This window comes from Exophiala oligosperma (genome assembly GCF_000835515.1).
Source record: "Exophiala oligosperma strain CBS 72588 unplaced genomic scaffold supercont1.16, whole genome shotgun sequence".
In the NCBI taxonomy this organism is placed as follows: domain Eukaryota; kingdom Fungi; phylum Ascomycota; class Eurotiomycetes; order Chaetothyriales; family Herpotrichiellaceae; genus Exophiala; species Exophiala oligosperma.
The window spans coordinates 199693-215964 of NW_015622833.1; the positions used below are offsets into that span (position 1 = coordinate 199693).

At 50.5% G+C, this 16272-nt stretch overlaps 8 protein-coding genes across 9 annotated transcripts; 4 read left to right on the top strand and 4 right to left on the bottom strand.

The window, feature by feature from the left end:
- Positions 1–5: 5 nt before the first annotated feature.
- PV06_10863 (NADP-specific glutamate dehydrogenase) lies at positions 6–2120 on the bottom strand. Its single transcript, XM_016412455.1, has 4 exons — positions 1250–2120; positions 1086–1184; positions 966–1021; positions 6–897 (listed from the first exon to the last, which is right to left on the bottom strand). The coding sequence occupies exons 1-4, from the start codon at positions 1701–1703 to the stop codon at positions 130–132; spliced, it is 1377 nt and encodes a 458-aa protein (XP_016257180.1). The 5' UTR covers positions 1704–2120; the 3' UTR covers positions 6–129.
- A 1085-nt stretch (positions 2121–3205) lies between these two features.
- On the bottom strand, positions 3206–6701 carry PV06_10864 (uncharacterized protein). Its single transcript, XM_016412456.1, has one exon. It carries the CDS (start codon positions 6398–6400, stop codon positions 4079–4081), a length of 2322 nt encoding a protein of 773 aa, XP_016257181.1. The 5' UTR covers positions 6401–6701; the 3' UTR covers positions 3206–4078.
- On the top strand, positions 3367–4008 carry PV06_10865 (uncharacterized protein; the record flags this gene model as incomplete). Its single annotated transcript, XM_016412457.1, has 1 exon — positions 3367–4008. Exon 1 carries the CDS (start codon positions 3499–3501, stop codon positions 4006–4008), a length of 510 nt encoding a protein of 169 aa, XP_016257182.1. The 5' UTR covers positions 3367–3498.
- Positions 6702–6997: 296 nt separating the features above from the next.
- PV06_10866 (uncharacterized protein) lies at positions 6998–7399 on the top strand (the record flags this gene model as incomplete). The annotated part of the gene is made up of 2 exons (XM_016412458.1): positions 6998–7188; positions 7363–7399. 2 exons carry the CDS (start codon positions 6998–7000, stop codon positions 7397–7399), a joined length of 228 nt encoding a protein of 75 aa, XP_016257183.1.
- Positions 7393–9310, bottom strand: PV06_10867 (phosphoglycerate kinase). Its single transcript, XM_016412459.1, has 2 exons — positions 8877–9310; positions 7393–8825 (listed from the first exon to the last, which is right to left on the bottom strand). Exons 1-2 carry the CDS (start codon positions 8940–8942, stop codon positions 7638–7640), a joined length of 1254 nt encoding a protein of 417 aa, XP_016257184.1. The 5' UTR covers positions 8943–9310; the 3' UTR covers positions 7393–7637.
- Positions 9311–9589: 279 nt separating this feature from the next.
- On the top strand, positions 9590–11160 carry PV06_10868. 2 transcript variants are annotated; one of them, XM_016412460.1, is made up of 3 exons: positions 9590–10115; positions 10195–10311; positions 10366–11160. In XM_016412460.1, the coding sequence occupies exons 1-3, from the start codon at positions 10050–10052 to the stop codon at positions 10969–10971; spliced, it is 789 nt and encodes a 262-aa protein (XP_016257185.1). In that variant the 5' UTR covers positions 9590–10049; the 3' UTR covers positions 10972–11160. The 2 variants fall into 2 exon arrangements, with proteins under 2 accessions (XP_016257185.1, XP_016257186.1); XM_016412461.1 differs by having other exon boundaries at positions 9590–10311.
- A 508-nt stretch (positions 11161–11668) lies between these two features.
- On the top strand, positions 11669–13967 carry PV06_10869 (argininosuccinate synthase). The gene is made up of 8 exons (XM_016412462.1): positions 11669–12145; positions 12242–12252; positions 12309–12346; positions 12469–12525; positions 12593–12981; positions 13054–13163; positions 13256–13415; positions 13549–13967. Exons 1-8 carry the CDS (start codon positions 11787–11789, stop codon positions 13670–13672), a joined length of 1248 nt encoding a protein of 415 aa, XP_016257187.1. The 5' UTR covers positions 11669–11786; the 3' UTR covers positions 13673–13967.
- On the bottom strand, positions 13855–15552 carry PV06_10870 (uncharacterized protein). The gene is made up of 6 exons (XM_016412463.1): positions 15326–15552; positions 15045–15161; positions 14584–14978; positions 14417–14525; positions 14199–14354; positions 13855–14141 (listed from the first exon to the last, which is right to left on the bottom strand). The coding sequence occupies exons 1-6, from the start codon at positions 15500–15502 to the stop codon at positions 13974–13976; spliced, it is 1122 nt and encodes a 373-aa protein (XP_016257188.1). The 5' UTR covers positions 15503–15552; the 3' UTR covers positions 13855–13973.
- Positions 15553–16272: the final 720 nt, after the last annotated feature.

Sequence of the window (16272 nt, forward strand, 5' to 3'; positions counted from 1 at the left end):
AAAAACATTTACAAATGTTCATATTTTAGCCTGTCTAAACTCCGCGCCCATCTTCCATATAATCTACTAGAACCAAAAACAAACGCAATAATTTAGAGGGGTATACAATCAGTCGATCATTGAAAAAAATCACCACCAATCACCCTGATCCTTCATGGCGGCGGCCACCTTGCTGAAGCCTGCAATGTTGCTACCGGCCACCAGACTGGGGAACTCGCCCTCGGCCGGGGTGAGGTAGGTCTTTGCGGTCTCGAGGCCGTTCTGGAAGCAATTCCGCATGATGTCCTTGAGTTTGGAGTCGACCTCCTCGGCGGTCCACGAGATGCGGGCCGAGTTTTGTGCCATCTCTAGGCCCGAGACCGCCACGCCGCCGGCGTTGGCGGCCTTGCCGGGGGCGTACCAGACGGCGTCACTCCCCTTGTTGGATTTGCGGTGGGCCTCGAAGACATCGATGGCCTCTTGGGTGCAGCCCATGTTGCTCCCCTCGGCGATGAACTTGCAGCCGGCCTTGATCAGGCCCTCGGCCTCCTCCTGGGAGACCTCGTTCTGGGTGGCGGAGGGGAGGGCGACGTCGACCCGGCCGACCTGCAGCCACGGCCTCGCGCCGTCGATGTACCTGACCTTGCCGCTGAACTCGGACGTGTGGGCGACGTCGGCCAGCTGCTTGCGGTCGACCTTGATCTTGGCGACGGCCTCGATCATCTCGGCGTCGATGCCGGACTCGGTCGTGGCGATGATGGAACCCTTGCTGTCACTGAGTGAGAGGACGGTGCCTCCGAGCTCAATCACCTTCAGGGCGGCATACTGGGCCACGTTGCCGGAGCCGGACACGGCAACTCGTTTGCCCGCGAAAGATTCCTTGCCGCCACTGGCATAATTGATCATGTGCTCAACGTACTGCGGACAAATATGGTCAATTGGAAAAGCTCCTCTCGGGTTACACAGGAAGTCGGATTATCACTCACATATACCAGACCGTAGCCAGTTGCTTCTGGTCGAATGAGAGAACCTCCCCAGCTACCTGTGATTTTGTCAGTTTGAAATGCACCACGGTGAATCGCACCTCCTGCGCAAACAGCACTCACCTCCTTTGCCGGTCAATACACCTTCCCACAGTTTCGTTTGTTTTTTGTACTGTCCGAACAACCAACCGATCTCACGGCCAGACACACCGATGTCACCAGCTGCGTAGGCGTGTCAGTCAAATTGGGAACTCCCCAGTTCTGTTGGCAGTGAAGCCGGCCCTTACCTGGGACATCAGTATCTGCGCCAATGTGTTTCCCGAGCTCGCTCATGAATGCACAGCAGAATTTTCTGATTTCATTGTCCGACTTGCCCTTGGGGTCAAAGTCCGCACCACCTTTTCCACCACCCATGTTCAAGCCGGTCAGGGCATTCTTGAAGATCTGCTCGAACCCCAGGAATTTCAGGACCGACAGGTTGACCGTGGGGTGGAATCGGAGACCGCCCTTGTAAGGGCCAAGTGCCGAGTTGAACTGGACTCGGTAACCGCGGTTGACCTGAACCTGGCCCTTGTCGTCCTCCCATACCACTCTGAATTGGATGATTCTTTCTGGGATGGAGCAGACTGCGAGGGCTTTTCTGTACTCTGGGTTTTTCTGGAAAAGGGACGAGTTCTCGAGCGTCGAGACAAGTTCCTTGTAGGCTTGCTCGAACTCGGGTTCGGAGGGAAGGTTAGACATTGTATCGGCGAAGGTCTATGAGGGAGACTTTAGGGTACTGTAGGTGAGTGGATTGGGTGGTGTATGTGTGTGTGTGTGTGAGTGACAGAGAGAAAGAGGAAGAGAAGAGAAGACAGATGCTGTGAGGAAGGAAACAGTTGTGGACAGTAAGGTCAGTTGAATGGAGGTTCTCGAAGGGAATTTATCAGTCTACAGGAACAGAAGAAGAAACAAAAGAAAATCCGTTGATGGCTGGCCGGACGATCATGCGCTCATGAGTTGCTTCTTTTGCCATTTTCCGCATGGCGATTCCACCCGGCGACTTCTTCGTATTGATGGCGAAAGCTGTAACGCAGACACCATGTACAGTGTGTGTGTGTCCAGATTCCGAGGAGGGGGGAGGGCATTTCGGGCGCCGCCCTCGTTATGTTGACATGGAAGTATCAACAAAATCTATGGCAATCAAAAGTGCCAAACGAGACTCACAATTGGCTCGATAAGAAGCCGTGATTTAGTACAAAAGAAATGCCTGGGAAATGGAGTCGATTGAATAATGCCATGCAAATGGTTATCGATGAGTCTGTGACACCAACTTGCAAGTAATTATTACGGAACATTTAAACTCACCCCGACACCAAACTAGGTTGCTTCAGGGGTGCTCCAGGCTGCTCGGGGTACTCAGAGTACCTACAATATTGTAGCCGTGCTCCTTAGCCGTCCCTTGGACTCCGCCCGTACATACTCCGTACCCGTGGCCCATAAGACTACTGTATTGTACTCCGTACATAGGTAAATAGCAGACCCTCCTCCACGCGGCGCGCCCTGTTACGAACTGTGGAATTCGATTAATTCAACATCCGATGTCGCTGTGATCCACCAATCCACCTTAAAATTGATCCCTGCAAGCATCATGAGTCGGATGCCCACCCCAAGCCTCACCACGCCAGGCTGAATATACTGTATGTATGTACGGAATACAGCGAAGAAGCAAAAGCAATGCCCACGGAAAACTTTTCATCGAGATTCCAGCGATATCACAGAACAAACTTCTAATCCATACTGTACGTCGACCAGCTGACACTCACCTGGGATTTGCTTGATGCACAGATCTTCTAAATTGTAACCGAGGGAGGTGGTGAAAAAGATTCTTGTTACGGGAACGGAGTATTCTCGTACTGGCAGTCCTTCTTTCCACCCTAATGTCACCCCGTGCGAGTTCGAGACCGACAACGACCTGCGTAGCACCGAGCACCTTTCGATAACCCATTACGTCCACAATTGCTGGGATGGTTGATGGGGAGAAGTGCTACCTGGGGGAGTCTCGCAAGGCTCCGGGAGTTTGACATGATTCTCCGGACAACCCGTATACCTTCTACGGAGTACTGTACAATACTACCCTGGTCGACTTGGACTTTGTTGACTCACACACTACTACTCATAGCTAATCGGTCCAAAACTCCCATGCCGATATTAATGTACTCAGATTCTTACTCGGTAGAAGCAATTACAAGATCAAACAAAAAACCATTGCTAAGCATTTACTACAGTACCAGCTAGGTACTTCGTCCACGGAAGAACTGAAACTGAAAAAAGCACACGACACCGTCCAAAAGCGCCGTCCCCGATTTCGGCCGATTTCTGTTTGTCACACCCAACACCAACACTTCCTCCCCAGAGCCTTCTCAACACGAAGTCGGTCAGTCCACCGTCGAGGTAGCCATTCATTCTCGTTCACTACCAACCAACCAACCGCTGTCGACTGAAATCACCAGCATATTCGCCAATTGGCGGCGTGGCCCTGCCTGCCTTGCCCGCCATGGTTGAACAAGCATTCACCATCACGCCTGTGCGGACGCCGGCTGAGGTCAAGGACGCCATCACATTGTTCTATGCATATGCCGACAGCCTTGGGATCGACCTGGCCTTCCAGAACTTTGATGCCGAGATGGCCGGAATGCCTGGAAAGTACTCTCCGCCGACGGGCGAACTGTTACTCGCTCGAAACAACCAGGGTCTGCCAATTGGCTGTGTGGGTTTGCGGCCCTTGCCATCCGCGGTTGCCAATGATGCTCGAATATGTGAGATGAAGCGGTTATATGTCACGCCGTCGGGGCGAGGCACCGGGGTTGGCAAGGCGCTGGCGTCGGGGATCATCGCCGCGGCACGTCGACTGGATTATTCTGAGATCAGGCTGGATACTTTGCCCAGTATGCTCGCGGCACTCAGTATGTACCGAGCATTTGGTTTCGAGGAAATTCCCGCCTACTATGAAACGCCGCTCGAAGGCACTCACTTTCTGGCGCTCCGATTCAAGACTAAAACATGACCTGTACACTTGCTTCGGCTCCACGATCCATCATCATTCGACCTACAAGACTTGACTTCGTAACCTCTTCTTACTTACTTGCATCCCCATGCTTCTCTTCCCAATGCTTGACTGCGTTAAGAGCAGCCGTGATCTTCAACCCTAAGCGTGCCTCGAGTTCGTATTTCTCCCAGTTCTTGGCCTTCTCCAAATGTGTCTTGCACTGCTGGACCAACACGGCATCACGGGTCAGATCCACCGACGTCGTCGGCTCGTCGCGACTGACTGTAGGCTCGCTCCCATGTGTAGGCCGGTAACCGGTCCGCTGCATCCAGAGATTGACAGCCATCTCGTGATGTGCCGTCGGAGCAACCCAGTCGTCCTTGTTCTGACCTTTGAAGTCGAATGTGCTATGATTCAAAACGTGCTGCTGCAGGATTTCCTTGGACTCATCGTGTCGACGAAGGTTCCGCAGGATGACAGATCGGAGAATGGCGAGGATTGCTTGTTCGTCAACATCTTCACGCTCCCACCGTGGCGAGGATTCTGACCATGAGAGATTGTCGAGCGACTTTTGCAGCCTCGCCTCGTCCATCTTCTTATATCCTGCCCATAAGAAGATCATCTCATCGAGAGGACTTACTCCTATAGCATCAATAAAGCTGCAATTGAACCTCGTCGCCCGTTCCTCCCACTTTGCCATTTTGCGGACCACAAAGGCATCAAATGGAAGCTGCCTTCCCATCATTTTCTTTTTACCAACTTTGGTCGGGGCAGTTCTGAAATACTCCTCCGCAAGTTTTGCATGTTTCTGCGCCTCCTCGTTTGTCAAAGTCTTGTCGTATCGATACATACTCAGATGTGCGGCACCAGCAATGTAATAATAGAGTCCCCGTGACCAAGCATTGAGATCGACACAAGCAAGGAAGGATGATGCACAGAGCTCGTATCGGTGAGCATTCATGGAGCTCAGGCTCTTTTCGAACATGTGCAAAGCTTCAATCTGCTTGAGCTGACTCTTCCCCGAACTTGAAAGGATATCGAGAGCTTTATCAAGCTGTCTGTGTGAAGCTGCCATTCTGGCTTCTTCAACGAGCCATAAGTTACTCTGAGGGTATCTTTTGCGCATTTCCGCCAGCAAAACCTCCAATCGCTGACCCGGGTAGCCTTCAACATCCTCTGGGTCTGCAGGGTCCGAATCGGAGACAATGTCGCAAAAGCCAACCAGTCCGTTATACCATCCAAAAAGAACCAAGCTGGCCATACCACCGTTGATGTTTGAAAATTTGCTAGCTTGCCACAACATGTGGATTCCTCGCTCCCGATCACCACGGAAGCCAATGATGTATAGAAGCTTGCTGAATGCCGGTGGGATGATTGAGATAAGAAGAGACAGTATGCCCGACATCAGATTTGTGCCAGAATGAATGAACACGTCGAGCGAGTTGGAGAAAGTATCAGAGTCAGCATCTTCTGTGAGCATCCCAAGTGTTGTCGGAGGTGGAGGCTTCATGACTCCCTCAGCGTGCAACTCGTCGACATGATGGCTCAGGTTCAGTCGATCTATGTTACGGTCGAGCTCTGCCATGTCCTCCGATGCCTCAGTCACCTCCAGATGACCAGTATAGCCCTCCGTCACGGGATTCTGCTCATGTATCACATCCACTTCGTGAAATTCTTCTTCTTCCGGGTCTTCGTCTGACGCTGGGTCGACGATCTCAGCATTTCGCAGACCAGAAGGATTGGCTGGTTGACTAGAAGCAAGCTGGTCCGCAGGCTTTTTGCCCAGCGTTGCATCTTTCCCGACCAAGTTGGACTGACTGGACTTCGCTGAAGCTGCCGAGGGTAAACTCTCCACCGACTGTGTTCTCGAATTTGCCAGACTTTTTACTCCACGTGCTTTCATGTATGCCACTTCCATTTGCACAAGGCTGTCAAGTGTCATATACGCCTTTCTCAATTTGTAAAATCCTCGTATGGATTCTGTCAGACTCTCGTTCAAAACAGCAACCACAGCAGACATGATCTGTGCCTCTGCCTGGCAAAGTGCGAACTCTGAACCCCTTTCATATATGTTGGAGTTGAATACCCGAGTATCACGCTGTGCCTTGTGATAACTTGTGGAAGCACTCGACTCGGCTTCTGCAAGAGTCTCGGATGCTTCCTTCATAACTTCCTGCTCAAACCCCAAAGTAGCCTTCATGAAAGCAAGTGTGCCTTGTGCGAGTCTGTGAAATGACGAGGTTCCTTCTGCAAGGCCCTTCTCCGCCCCGGCTATATCATCATTCAACACGAGCTCTACAGCTCGGAGCGCGGTTTCCAGGTTCTGTGACTCTTCGAGAGAATCCAGGCTTCGGGTAGATGCAGTGGCTGCAGACCGGCTGCGATCGAGCCACCTTCCCACGCGATGCATCTCGTCCTCCTAAGATGATCTAAATAGTCTAAATTTTCCAATTTCTGCTGCTGGGGCGTTGAAATTCTTCCAGGAGAATAAAGTCTTTGGTTTCAAAACGCAAAGTACGTGCGTAATGTTCACAAATCGAGGCACAGCAAAAAGAATACGCAATCGGTAGGTTCTAATCGAACGAAGGAGCGGAAAGGGAAGAAGAAGAAGAAGGCATAGCTGAGGAATAGGCAGTACAGTATCTTCCCCTCGACAAAGCTGAAATAGCCTCCTCGCAAGACAGAAATCTAAACGACAAAGAACTTCAGACACCTGTTCGTCATCGAGACATACATGATGACAACTGGATCTTCTAGCGACTTTTCGGTCGATGGCGGGACGGAGGACGCCTGGATGTTGCGTGCCTGTCTCGGAGCTTTTGTTTCGCCGTCTTCCGGACCTCTCACAGGTCAATCTGAGTTGGTCCGATATTCCAGGATCGATACCGTCGCCCGCCACTTACAGACCATCAAAGCCTCATAACTGCATTGTGTTGACCGTGTGTATCACTTCTAGTCGACAAATTGACCCTTCATTACCGTTCAACAACCCTTTCAACTCCTGAGTATGTCGTCCTCGGGCCCCGGGAGCGGCGCAGGCATGGGAAAGCTGCAGCCCACGCAGAAGAACGAAGCAGACCCGGCACAAACATCCAAAACTGCCACGAGCCAACCGCCAGCGATGCTAGAGGAGGACGATGAATTCGAGGACTTTCCTGTTGAAGGCGAGGGCCTTCCATCTATATACAAACCAACACGGTGAAAACTAACCGTGAGCGCAGATTGGTCACAAGAGGACACAGAAGTACCCGGGGGACAGACACATCTGTGGGAGGAGAGCTGGGATGACGATGACGAGAATGAAGATTTCAGCAAACAACTAAAGTATCTCTCCCCTTGCAGCGTTCAGGGACTGGACTAACATTTTGTCAGGGAAGAACTGAAAAAGGTCGAGGCGACAAAGTCATAAAAACTGCGAGGCGGCAAGAGCATTTCATTGCATGGCGTTCTGGGTTTTACAAGAGCTAGAAGGCAATGGTTTCACGTCCATCTATGTGATATCGACACATGTCGAGAAGTGAAGAAAAAATATCATACACACAACGCTATGTCATTTCGCTTTCAACGTAGGTGTGGTTCGTTTTGTGAGACGCCTTTTCCATGGAGTTCACCCAGGTACACACATGTAATCATGTACTGAGCGCAATCTACTTGCTCGACAAAGCGACTACACCAGGGAGAGCTTTGCCTTCCAGAAGCTCCAGACTGGCACCACCACCGGTAGAAACGTGGCTCAATTTGTCTTCGACACCATATTTGGCTGCGACGGTGGCCGTGTCACCTCCGCCGATGATGACAATCTTCCCACTCTGAGCAGCTGCCACTGCGGCGTCCATGGTCTTCTTGGTGCCATTGGCAAACTTCTCAAACTCGAACACACCAGGTGGGCCGTTCCAGAGGATTGTCTGAGCGTCATCGATGGCTTGTTTGTATAGCTTAATGCTCTCCTCGCCGCAGTCAAGACCCATCCAGCCGTCGGGAACGCCATCTGAATCGGTGGCGGTACCGGTTTGGGCGTCCTTGTCAAATTTATCAGCAGTGATGTAGTCCACAGGCAAGATCATCTTGACGTTGTTCTTCTTTGCCTTTTCCATGAGCTCGGCACATTTTTCGCTACCGGCCTGGTCGAACAAGCTGTTTCCAATCTTGACACCTTCGAGGGTTTTCTTGAAAGTGAATGCCATGCCGCCACAGACGATCAAGCTATTGACCTTGTCCAGCAGGTTGTCGATCAGCTGAATCTTGTCCGAGACCTTGGCACCACCGAGAATTGCAAGGAATGGGCGCTTGGGGTTCTCGAGGGCTTGGGCGAAGTAGTCGAGCTCCTTCTTCATCAGGAAGCCAGCAGCCTTTTGAGGTAGGTTGACACCGACCATAGAACTGTGGGCACGATGAGCTGTACCGAAGGCGTCGTTGACGTAGATGTCCCCAAGAGCGGTCAAGCCCTTGCGGAACTTCTCGACGTCGGCCTTGTCAGCTTTGACCTTCTTGCCCTCTGCGTCCTTGCTGCTGCCCTCCTCTTCGGCATGGAACCGGAGGTTTTCGAGCAGAATGACCTGGCCGCCGCTGGCTTTGTTGACCGTCTCTTCCACCTCTGGTCCGACGCAATCATCGGTGAAGATGACACTCTTTCCTAGCAGCTTTTCAAGTTCTGGTACGACGGGTTTGAGGCTGTACTTTGGGTTCTTTTTGCCATCAGGACGACCGAGGTGGGACATGAGGACGACAGCTTTAGCGCCATGCTCGATAGCATATTTGATGGTAGGGAGAGCTCCGACTATTCTCTGGTTGTTTGTAACCTTCTTGTCCGCGTCGAGAGGGACATTGAAGTCGACCTGGAATCATGTTAGATGCGGACTGTAGATTTCCTCAACATTGGGCCATACTCGGATCAAGACTCGCTTGCCCTGGAGGTCACAGTCCGTGATGGACAGCTTGTTTGACAAAGACATCTTTCTCGTGTAATTTCCAAGGCAGTGTAGATACTAAGAGGTTATGACGACTGGAAAGAATCTCAATTGAGCTCTTGTTTGGAACACAGAAGAAAATAAAATACTCCGTAAACCGCCGGAGGGGCACAACAATGCGGGCGATCTTGGTGGTGCTTTGGTGGGGGGTTGACAGCTGCTTCTCAGACTGACGTATTTACTGCTGTGTTATAGGCAGCTCGTTTCTTGCAAAGGGCCTTTTTGCTTTTGGCTTGCTCTGGCCGAATTCAACAGAATCAGTCAGGTTCGGGGCTTGTATTCTGCTGTGTTACACAGGCAGTTCTTCCGTATTCCGAAGTAGCTGGACGGTACCTAGGAAGCATGAAAAGATCTATCCATCAGCACATTCAATCCCGGGAATGTTACATTCTTTTTATATGAGCATCTTCACGAATTTCAATGGCATGCAAGTGTGGCATGACCAGAAAAGCCAATTGGTTATGTTTACTGTGATGATAGAATACTTCGAATCGCATGATGTTGCTCACAATGGCCCAAGGTCTGATCAAGATGGCGTTACTACAGCGGACGATTGACACCGAGATAGTAGTCAGTAGACATCAGGAGAATGCATCTAATCATCACAAGTACTAGTTAGCAGTTTGGATAGGCTCACTACAACATCTAGTTAGCTATCTCAAGATATTTACTGGTAAACGATCGTCTGGCCTAGATTACCGACCTCGTCGGACTATTGTTTTAAGTGGCGGGAGCATCGGATTCGTTGCTAAAACAATGCGCAGCCGATCTGCGAGGCGCAGCCTCTTTGTTTCTGGGTGTACCAGCCTATTCGTAGTCGCCTACCACCTCTTCCTCCTTGCATACTCCGTACTCTTGATCAACCTCAATCATCTTCGACCAAGGTCTTCTCGGAATCGATGAAGGGAACAGACATATCCCACGACTCTCAGGGCGCCTTCACAGTCTGTACTACCTGATCAAGCGATCCAACCGCCTTCCGCAAGCCGAACTGGAACCTGGCGTCACCGACATCCACGCCCTGACTATCATTGACCTCATAGCCCTTTCTCTCAACTTCCATCCTTTCTGATTCTTTTCCTCCTCTTCAACATGCTTGAAATATCGAGAAAAAAGTCACTGGCATGGCTGAATAGTCAATACATTTATGGAAGGATTGTGAGACGCTCCTTCCTCGCAAACTCCGGCTCGTCAATTTTGTTCTTTGGGTACAGATACTAATCGTTTCTTCTCGCAGCCTTTGCTCCATACAATAATCCTCCTTATTGAATTAGCCATGGCCGCCCGAATGATCGCCAAATTCAACTCCTACTATGCTCAGAAGCCGGTTCTAACTACGATGATAACGAATGCCGTACGTTGAAGAAGATCAGCTGATGCTATTGACATTCGCTAATAAAGATCACAGATCCTTGGTGGCATCGCAGACACAACTGCCCAGGCAATAACAGCATTTCGAACGAGACAGGCCCTCCTACCTACGAGCGATCCGAGAACCTTCATTTCCTCTGGCGTTGAATTAGAAGACCTCAATGAAAAGCCTGCAAGATTATCGCCAGAACTATCACCTCGCCATACCGGTCCGCAACCTTTTGACTTTGAGCGGTTGACAAGATTCATGTCTTATGGCTTCATCATGTCGCCTCTGCAATTCCTGTGGTTTGGACGACTTACAAAATGGTTTCCTATAACACCGAAGAGTGGGACGGTGCCTGCGCTGAAGCGGATGGCCATGGATCAACTCATCTTTGCTCCCTTCGGTCTGTCCTGCTTCTTCACATTTATGACGGTGGCTGAAGGTGGAGGAAAGAAGGACATAGCCAGGAAATTTCGTGATGTCTATCTTCCGACTTTGAGAGCAAACTGGATTCTCTGGCCTGTGGTGCAGCTCATCAACTTCCGGCTGATGCCTTTGCAATTTCAAATTCCTTTCGTGAGTACGATTGGAATTGCTTGGACAGCCTATCTGAGTTTGACAAACTCGAGCGAGGATGAAGCTCTTCAACAACAATAAATATCAGTGGCGTTGCTTCCGGAGTTTTCTCACTTGAATATTAGCATTGTTAACGCTGGAGGTGCATTCTAGCGATCGCGCGGGCGTCTCAGGTTGGATCACGTCGATTTATATGATACCACAATATATCTTTATTGGCATGCTTTGTCATTGATTAACACCCTTTCGCTAAAGAATTGATATCTGCCGTATTGACCTGATGTTCTGATGCTGATTAACCATAGTGCTTGTGATCGAGGAATGGCTGGTCAGCATGCATCAACAAGCAGCCTTCCACTTTCTATCGGCTCTTCGTCTGTGCTGTTACGATACTTACATTATTGTTTTCGGGCCGTGCGTCAAGTACAAGTACAATTATGACAGTAGCGACGCTGCTAGCATCTGGGTGGGCGAAGAGACGAGCGACTCGTTCTGATGAACGTCCAGGCTTAGATACGGCGGATTCAATCGTTGAATACAAGTCAGGAGGTCGTCGAGTAGTGAACCACAATATTACACCATAACATTGTACCTGCATACAGGATATTGCCTATACTCAAGGTAAATGTAAATACTGCGCACAGTACGAGTACGGAGTTGTACTTTGTCGCTGATAAGAACCAAGTCACGCCCTTATCGTGTCGTTTTTGCCCCACATCAATATTTTTTTCCCTTCTCAAAGCTCCGATTGCGAGGAGTCACCGTCTGTCTACCGTCACCGATTGACATATATTATTCTCTCCCAACACTTTAAAAACACCTCTCTGCTACAAAATAGATTTTCAACCCATCTTTTCTATCACCAAAGAACAGCGCAGCGTATTTCGATCACAATCATGCCTGAGAAACAACGTGTCTGTCTCGCCTACAGCGGCGGTCTCGATACCTCTTGCATCTTGGCCTGGCTCATCGAGAAGGGTTTCGAGGTGGTCTGCTTCCTGGCCAACATCGGACAAGAAGAGGACTTTGACGCCGCTCGGGAAAAGGCCCTGAAGATCGGAGCCAAGGCGTTCTACTGCGTCGATGTCATTGACGAGTTCGTCAAGGAGCTTTGCTTCCCGGCCATCCAGTGCAACGCCAGTTACGAGAACGTCTACCTCCTAGGGACCTCCCTGGCCCGACCAGTCATTGCCCGCGCACAGGTTGACGTGGCTCAAAAGGAGGGTTGTCAATGGATCTCCCACGGTTGTACTGGGTAAGTAGTTTCCTCACCGGGAAATCCCTACCGTTATGTTTCCAGCGGTGAGGACTTTGGCAGGGTCATTGTTTACAATGCTAACATCTCTCAAAGAAAAGGAAATGGTTAGTCTTACTCTTGGGGCAGCTGAGGCCACCGCACAGTATCTAACGATATCCAGACCAGGTTCGATTTGAACTGGCCTTTTACGCCCTTCAGGTGAGCAACCAAAACCGAGAAACCAATGCGTGTCGACGAGGGATGCGAGTCAACCGGCTTCGGCAAACGCTTTTGAGTTCCAACACATCTTTTTGTCTAGATACTGACAAGGAGATACACAGCCAAAAATCCAAGTCATTGCCCCATGGCGAATTCCCGAGTTCTACGAGCGTTTCAAGGTACGTACCCCGACCGTCAATAACTTTGTGTGAGATGGATCAGATCCCCTAAATATTCTTCTTCTAGGGCCGCAACGATCTCCTCGAGTACGCAGCCCAACAGGGCATCCCCGTCAGCCAGTCCAAGTCCAAGCCGTGGTCCATGGACGAGAACCTGGCCCACTGCTCCTACGAGGCCGGCATCCTCGAGGACCCGGACACCGCCCCTCCCCAGGACCTCTGGAAGTTGACGGCCGACCCCATCACCCAGGCCCCCAACGAGCCCGAGGACGTGGTCATCGAGTTCGAAAAGGGCCTGCCCGTGTCCCTGAACAGCCCTTCCACCGGCAAGAAGACCAAACCTACGGAGCTCTTCCTCGCCGCGAACGCCCTGGCCCGCAAACACGGCGTCGGTCGGATCGACATTGTCGAGAACCGTTTCATCGGTCTCAAATCTCGAGGTTGTTACGAAACACCGTGAGTGTTTAAATGCCCTTTCCACCGCCTTACATTATCTGACAACGAGGTTTTTTTTTCACAAAAAAACAGAGGTCTCACGATCCTTCGTAACGCTCACATCGATCTTGAAGGACTCACCCTCGATCGTGAAGTTCGTGCTCTCCGTGATCAATTCGTGACCATTGGTTGGTCTCGTGTCCGTAAGTTCTTTTTTTGACCCTTTTTTCCCCTGGGTCACTCATCACACCATGGTAGTTTTGGACTATTGGGCTAACAACAATCTCCTCCGCAGTCTACAATGGCCTGTATTTTTCCCCCGAACGTGAATTCCTCGAAGCTTCCATCAAGGAATCACAAAAGAGCGTCAACGGCCAGGTCCGCATGAAGCTCTACAAGGGCAACTGTATCATCGTTGGCCGTAGCAGTGAGACCGAAAAGTTGTACGATGCAAGGTACGTTTGACGCACAAGTCCCCGCTGTCCTTTTTTCCTTGCGACGGAGTACCGGCATTTGTACTTTTGTTCTCCGTTGATGTCTTTCCGATCATTCGATCCGTCACTGACCCATGAAACGTGATGATTACAGTGAATCGTCCATGGACGAGATCGGCGACTTTGAACCATCCGAGACCGGTGGGTTCATCAAGGTCCAAGCCATCCGACTGAAAAAGTACGGACAGATGAAGGCCGAAAAGGGTGAGAGGTTGTAAAACAGAAACACGACGATTCGGACCCCAACCAAAAAAAGAGTCGACACCTAGACAGCCATACACGATGTCTGGCGCCGAGAACAGTCTCCTTTTATGTTGGTGTTTTGGGGGTGGGCGGCGCCTAGTAGAGGACGGCAAATCTTGAGATTCCACAGGCATCCAAAAAGAAAAAGCAAACCCGGGTGGTCGTTGTCTTTGAGGCAAGATATTCCTACGATAGGTAGTCTGGCTATCGGAGATGGATAAAAAAGGAGATCCGAGGCCACAAAAAATACAATATTGTACATTAACATTATCTTCGTCAACCTTCTTGTTCCAACCACGAGCCAAATTTATCGAGTCGTCCACCCTCCTGATCCTCTTCGTCGTCATCTTCGACGGCCCTATCGCTCGACTTTTTAAACTTCTCGTTACCAGTAGAGACAAAGGCCTCGAGTTGCCGTTCGTCGAACCAGCGGCCGTTCATGAGCTATGAGAGGTTTAGAAAAGGTCTCGAGAATCAAGCACAAAAAGTGTCACGACTTACTCGAACACAAGCTGCCGCGGCTTCAGCATTGGAGAATCGTACACTGGCTATCCCGGCGGGCTCTTTGTCGAAAAGCACCACGTTAGTGACCTCGCCGAGTTTGGAGCATTCTTCACGAATGTCTTCTTTGATTTCTAGCATGGCAGCTGGGTCCTCCTACATGCCACACACGTGTTAGATGATCTCCCAAGGACGCGCTGGCTTTGGATGCTCTCTACCTCTAACTCTTCCAAAGTGAACATGTGTTTCAAGATCACAACCTTGTCCCATCTGGAGCTGGTGTCCGGGATTGCTTGAGGATCGTCATCGTCCCAGTCGGTCAGTTTCCTGGACTCGATATGTCAGCAACAAATCGTGACCGTCTTTTTGTGTCAGGACATCTCACCCCATCATCTTCTGAGTTCTCTTGATGATCTTCTTTTGGTCCTTTTTGCTGGTCTTTGCCGGCGCCTCTTGCTGACTCTTGTACGAAAAGTCGGCGGCCTGGACTTTCATCTTCCCCGCGGGCCCTTCGGAACCCAGGCGGAAGTCGGAGTCGTCCAGCATCTGGATGGCCAGGTCTACCGACTCGGGTCTGAAGTACACCACGAGTGCATCGCCCTTGAATTGTCCCTTGTCGTCCTCGTACATCTTGATCCGCGGCTTCCCTGAATCTATCTCTTCCGCGATGACGCCACATTTTGAGAACACGTGCTGGATCTCTTCTTGATCCGCGTCGAGGGGTATCGAAGTGACATAGACGGCGGTATTGACTCGGGGTCTCTTCGATTTCTGACCTGCCTGCGAGCCCATTTTTGTCAGTTTTCCATACTTTCTGGCACACGAGGGAGCTGCAAAAGAACTCACTTCGCCATCATTCGGCTGTTTTCGTTTCTTCTTTTGCGTCGCCGCAGCGTCAGCATTCTCGTCGACACCTTCAACCTTGTAAATTTCGCCTTGCTGTTCCAAAAGCGACTGATCCAGCTACAACGGAAGAAACGAACGTCCCAAGCACGTTAGAATGAGTTCCTCAACTCCGAAGAGCACACATGTTGTATAGGTAAGAAGAAGAGAGAAAAAAAGTGGTTTCCTCGGCGCAGAAAAGGGTCCTTGGAAAACTTCATGGCTGTGTGTGTTTATGTGCCTACCACAGGTATCCATCTTTTTAGAGCACTGTCCCATTCGAACTCGCTGCCCTCGTCGGTCTCCAGGATGAACTTGTTGTCGAGTCGGGAAAAAGACACCCGTGGGTCAGCGTCGAAGGACGAAGGTGAACGTGGGAAGCCAGTTTGCAATCCCTCATCGGATCGTTCATCAGCCGCCATGTTTGACACGAGTGCTGCTCCTCGTGGGTCGTTGTAAAACAAGAAGGACACTTTCGAAAACGCATATGATGCAACAATGATCGCAACAGAGGCAAAATCTAACAAACTTGCCAAGGGAATTATTCAGCCTCGTCAAGTTAAGCATCAGCCTTGTTGAGCATTTTACTCAGGCGTTACTTTCTCAAATTTATGCATTTCTATGCTTTTTTTTTATTTGATGCAAACTACCTTATCCTAGGCAACATTCTTCAGTTTGAATAACCGCAATGCGTTGTCACGCCCGATCGCTTCCTTCTGTCCTTCGTCGAGTTTCAGCCCATCAAACCACGTACACGCGTCCTTGTAGCACTCGAACGGATAATCGGTTGAGAACATGATCCTGTCGGCACCACCGAGTTCTTCGATACAATATTTCAGGGTTGACGTCGAAAAATGTCCGGATGTGGTGATCCAGATGTTTTCACGGAAGTAATCCCGGATGGTCTTCTTGCAGGTCTCTTTGAGTCCCAATGGTTTCTTGACGTCCTCGAACCAATGGTTGATGCGCCAGAGGTCGAAGGGGATATGCTCACCCAAGTGGCCGATGACCACTTGAAGTTTTGGGTTCCTGTCGAACACACCGTTGACGACCATCCCCAACAAGTGCAGGCTCACCCCCTGCGCGAAGCTGAGAGGGGGGCCGATCAACCACTTCCGGTCCGCCCACAGTTTGTCGTACACGACACCGGTCGGCTGTTTCGGGTGAAGGTAAAAGGGGACGTCGAGCTCGA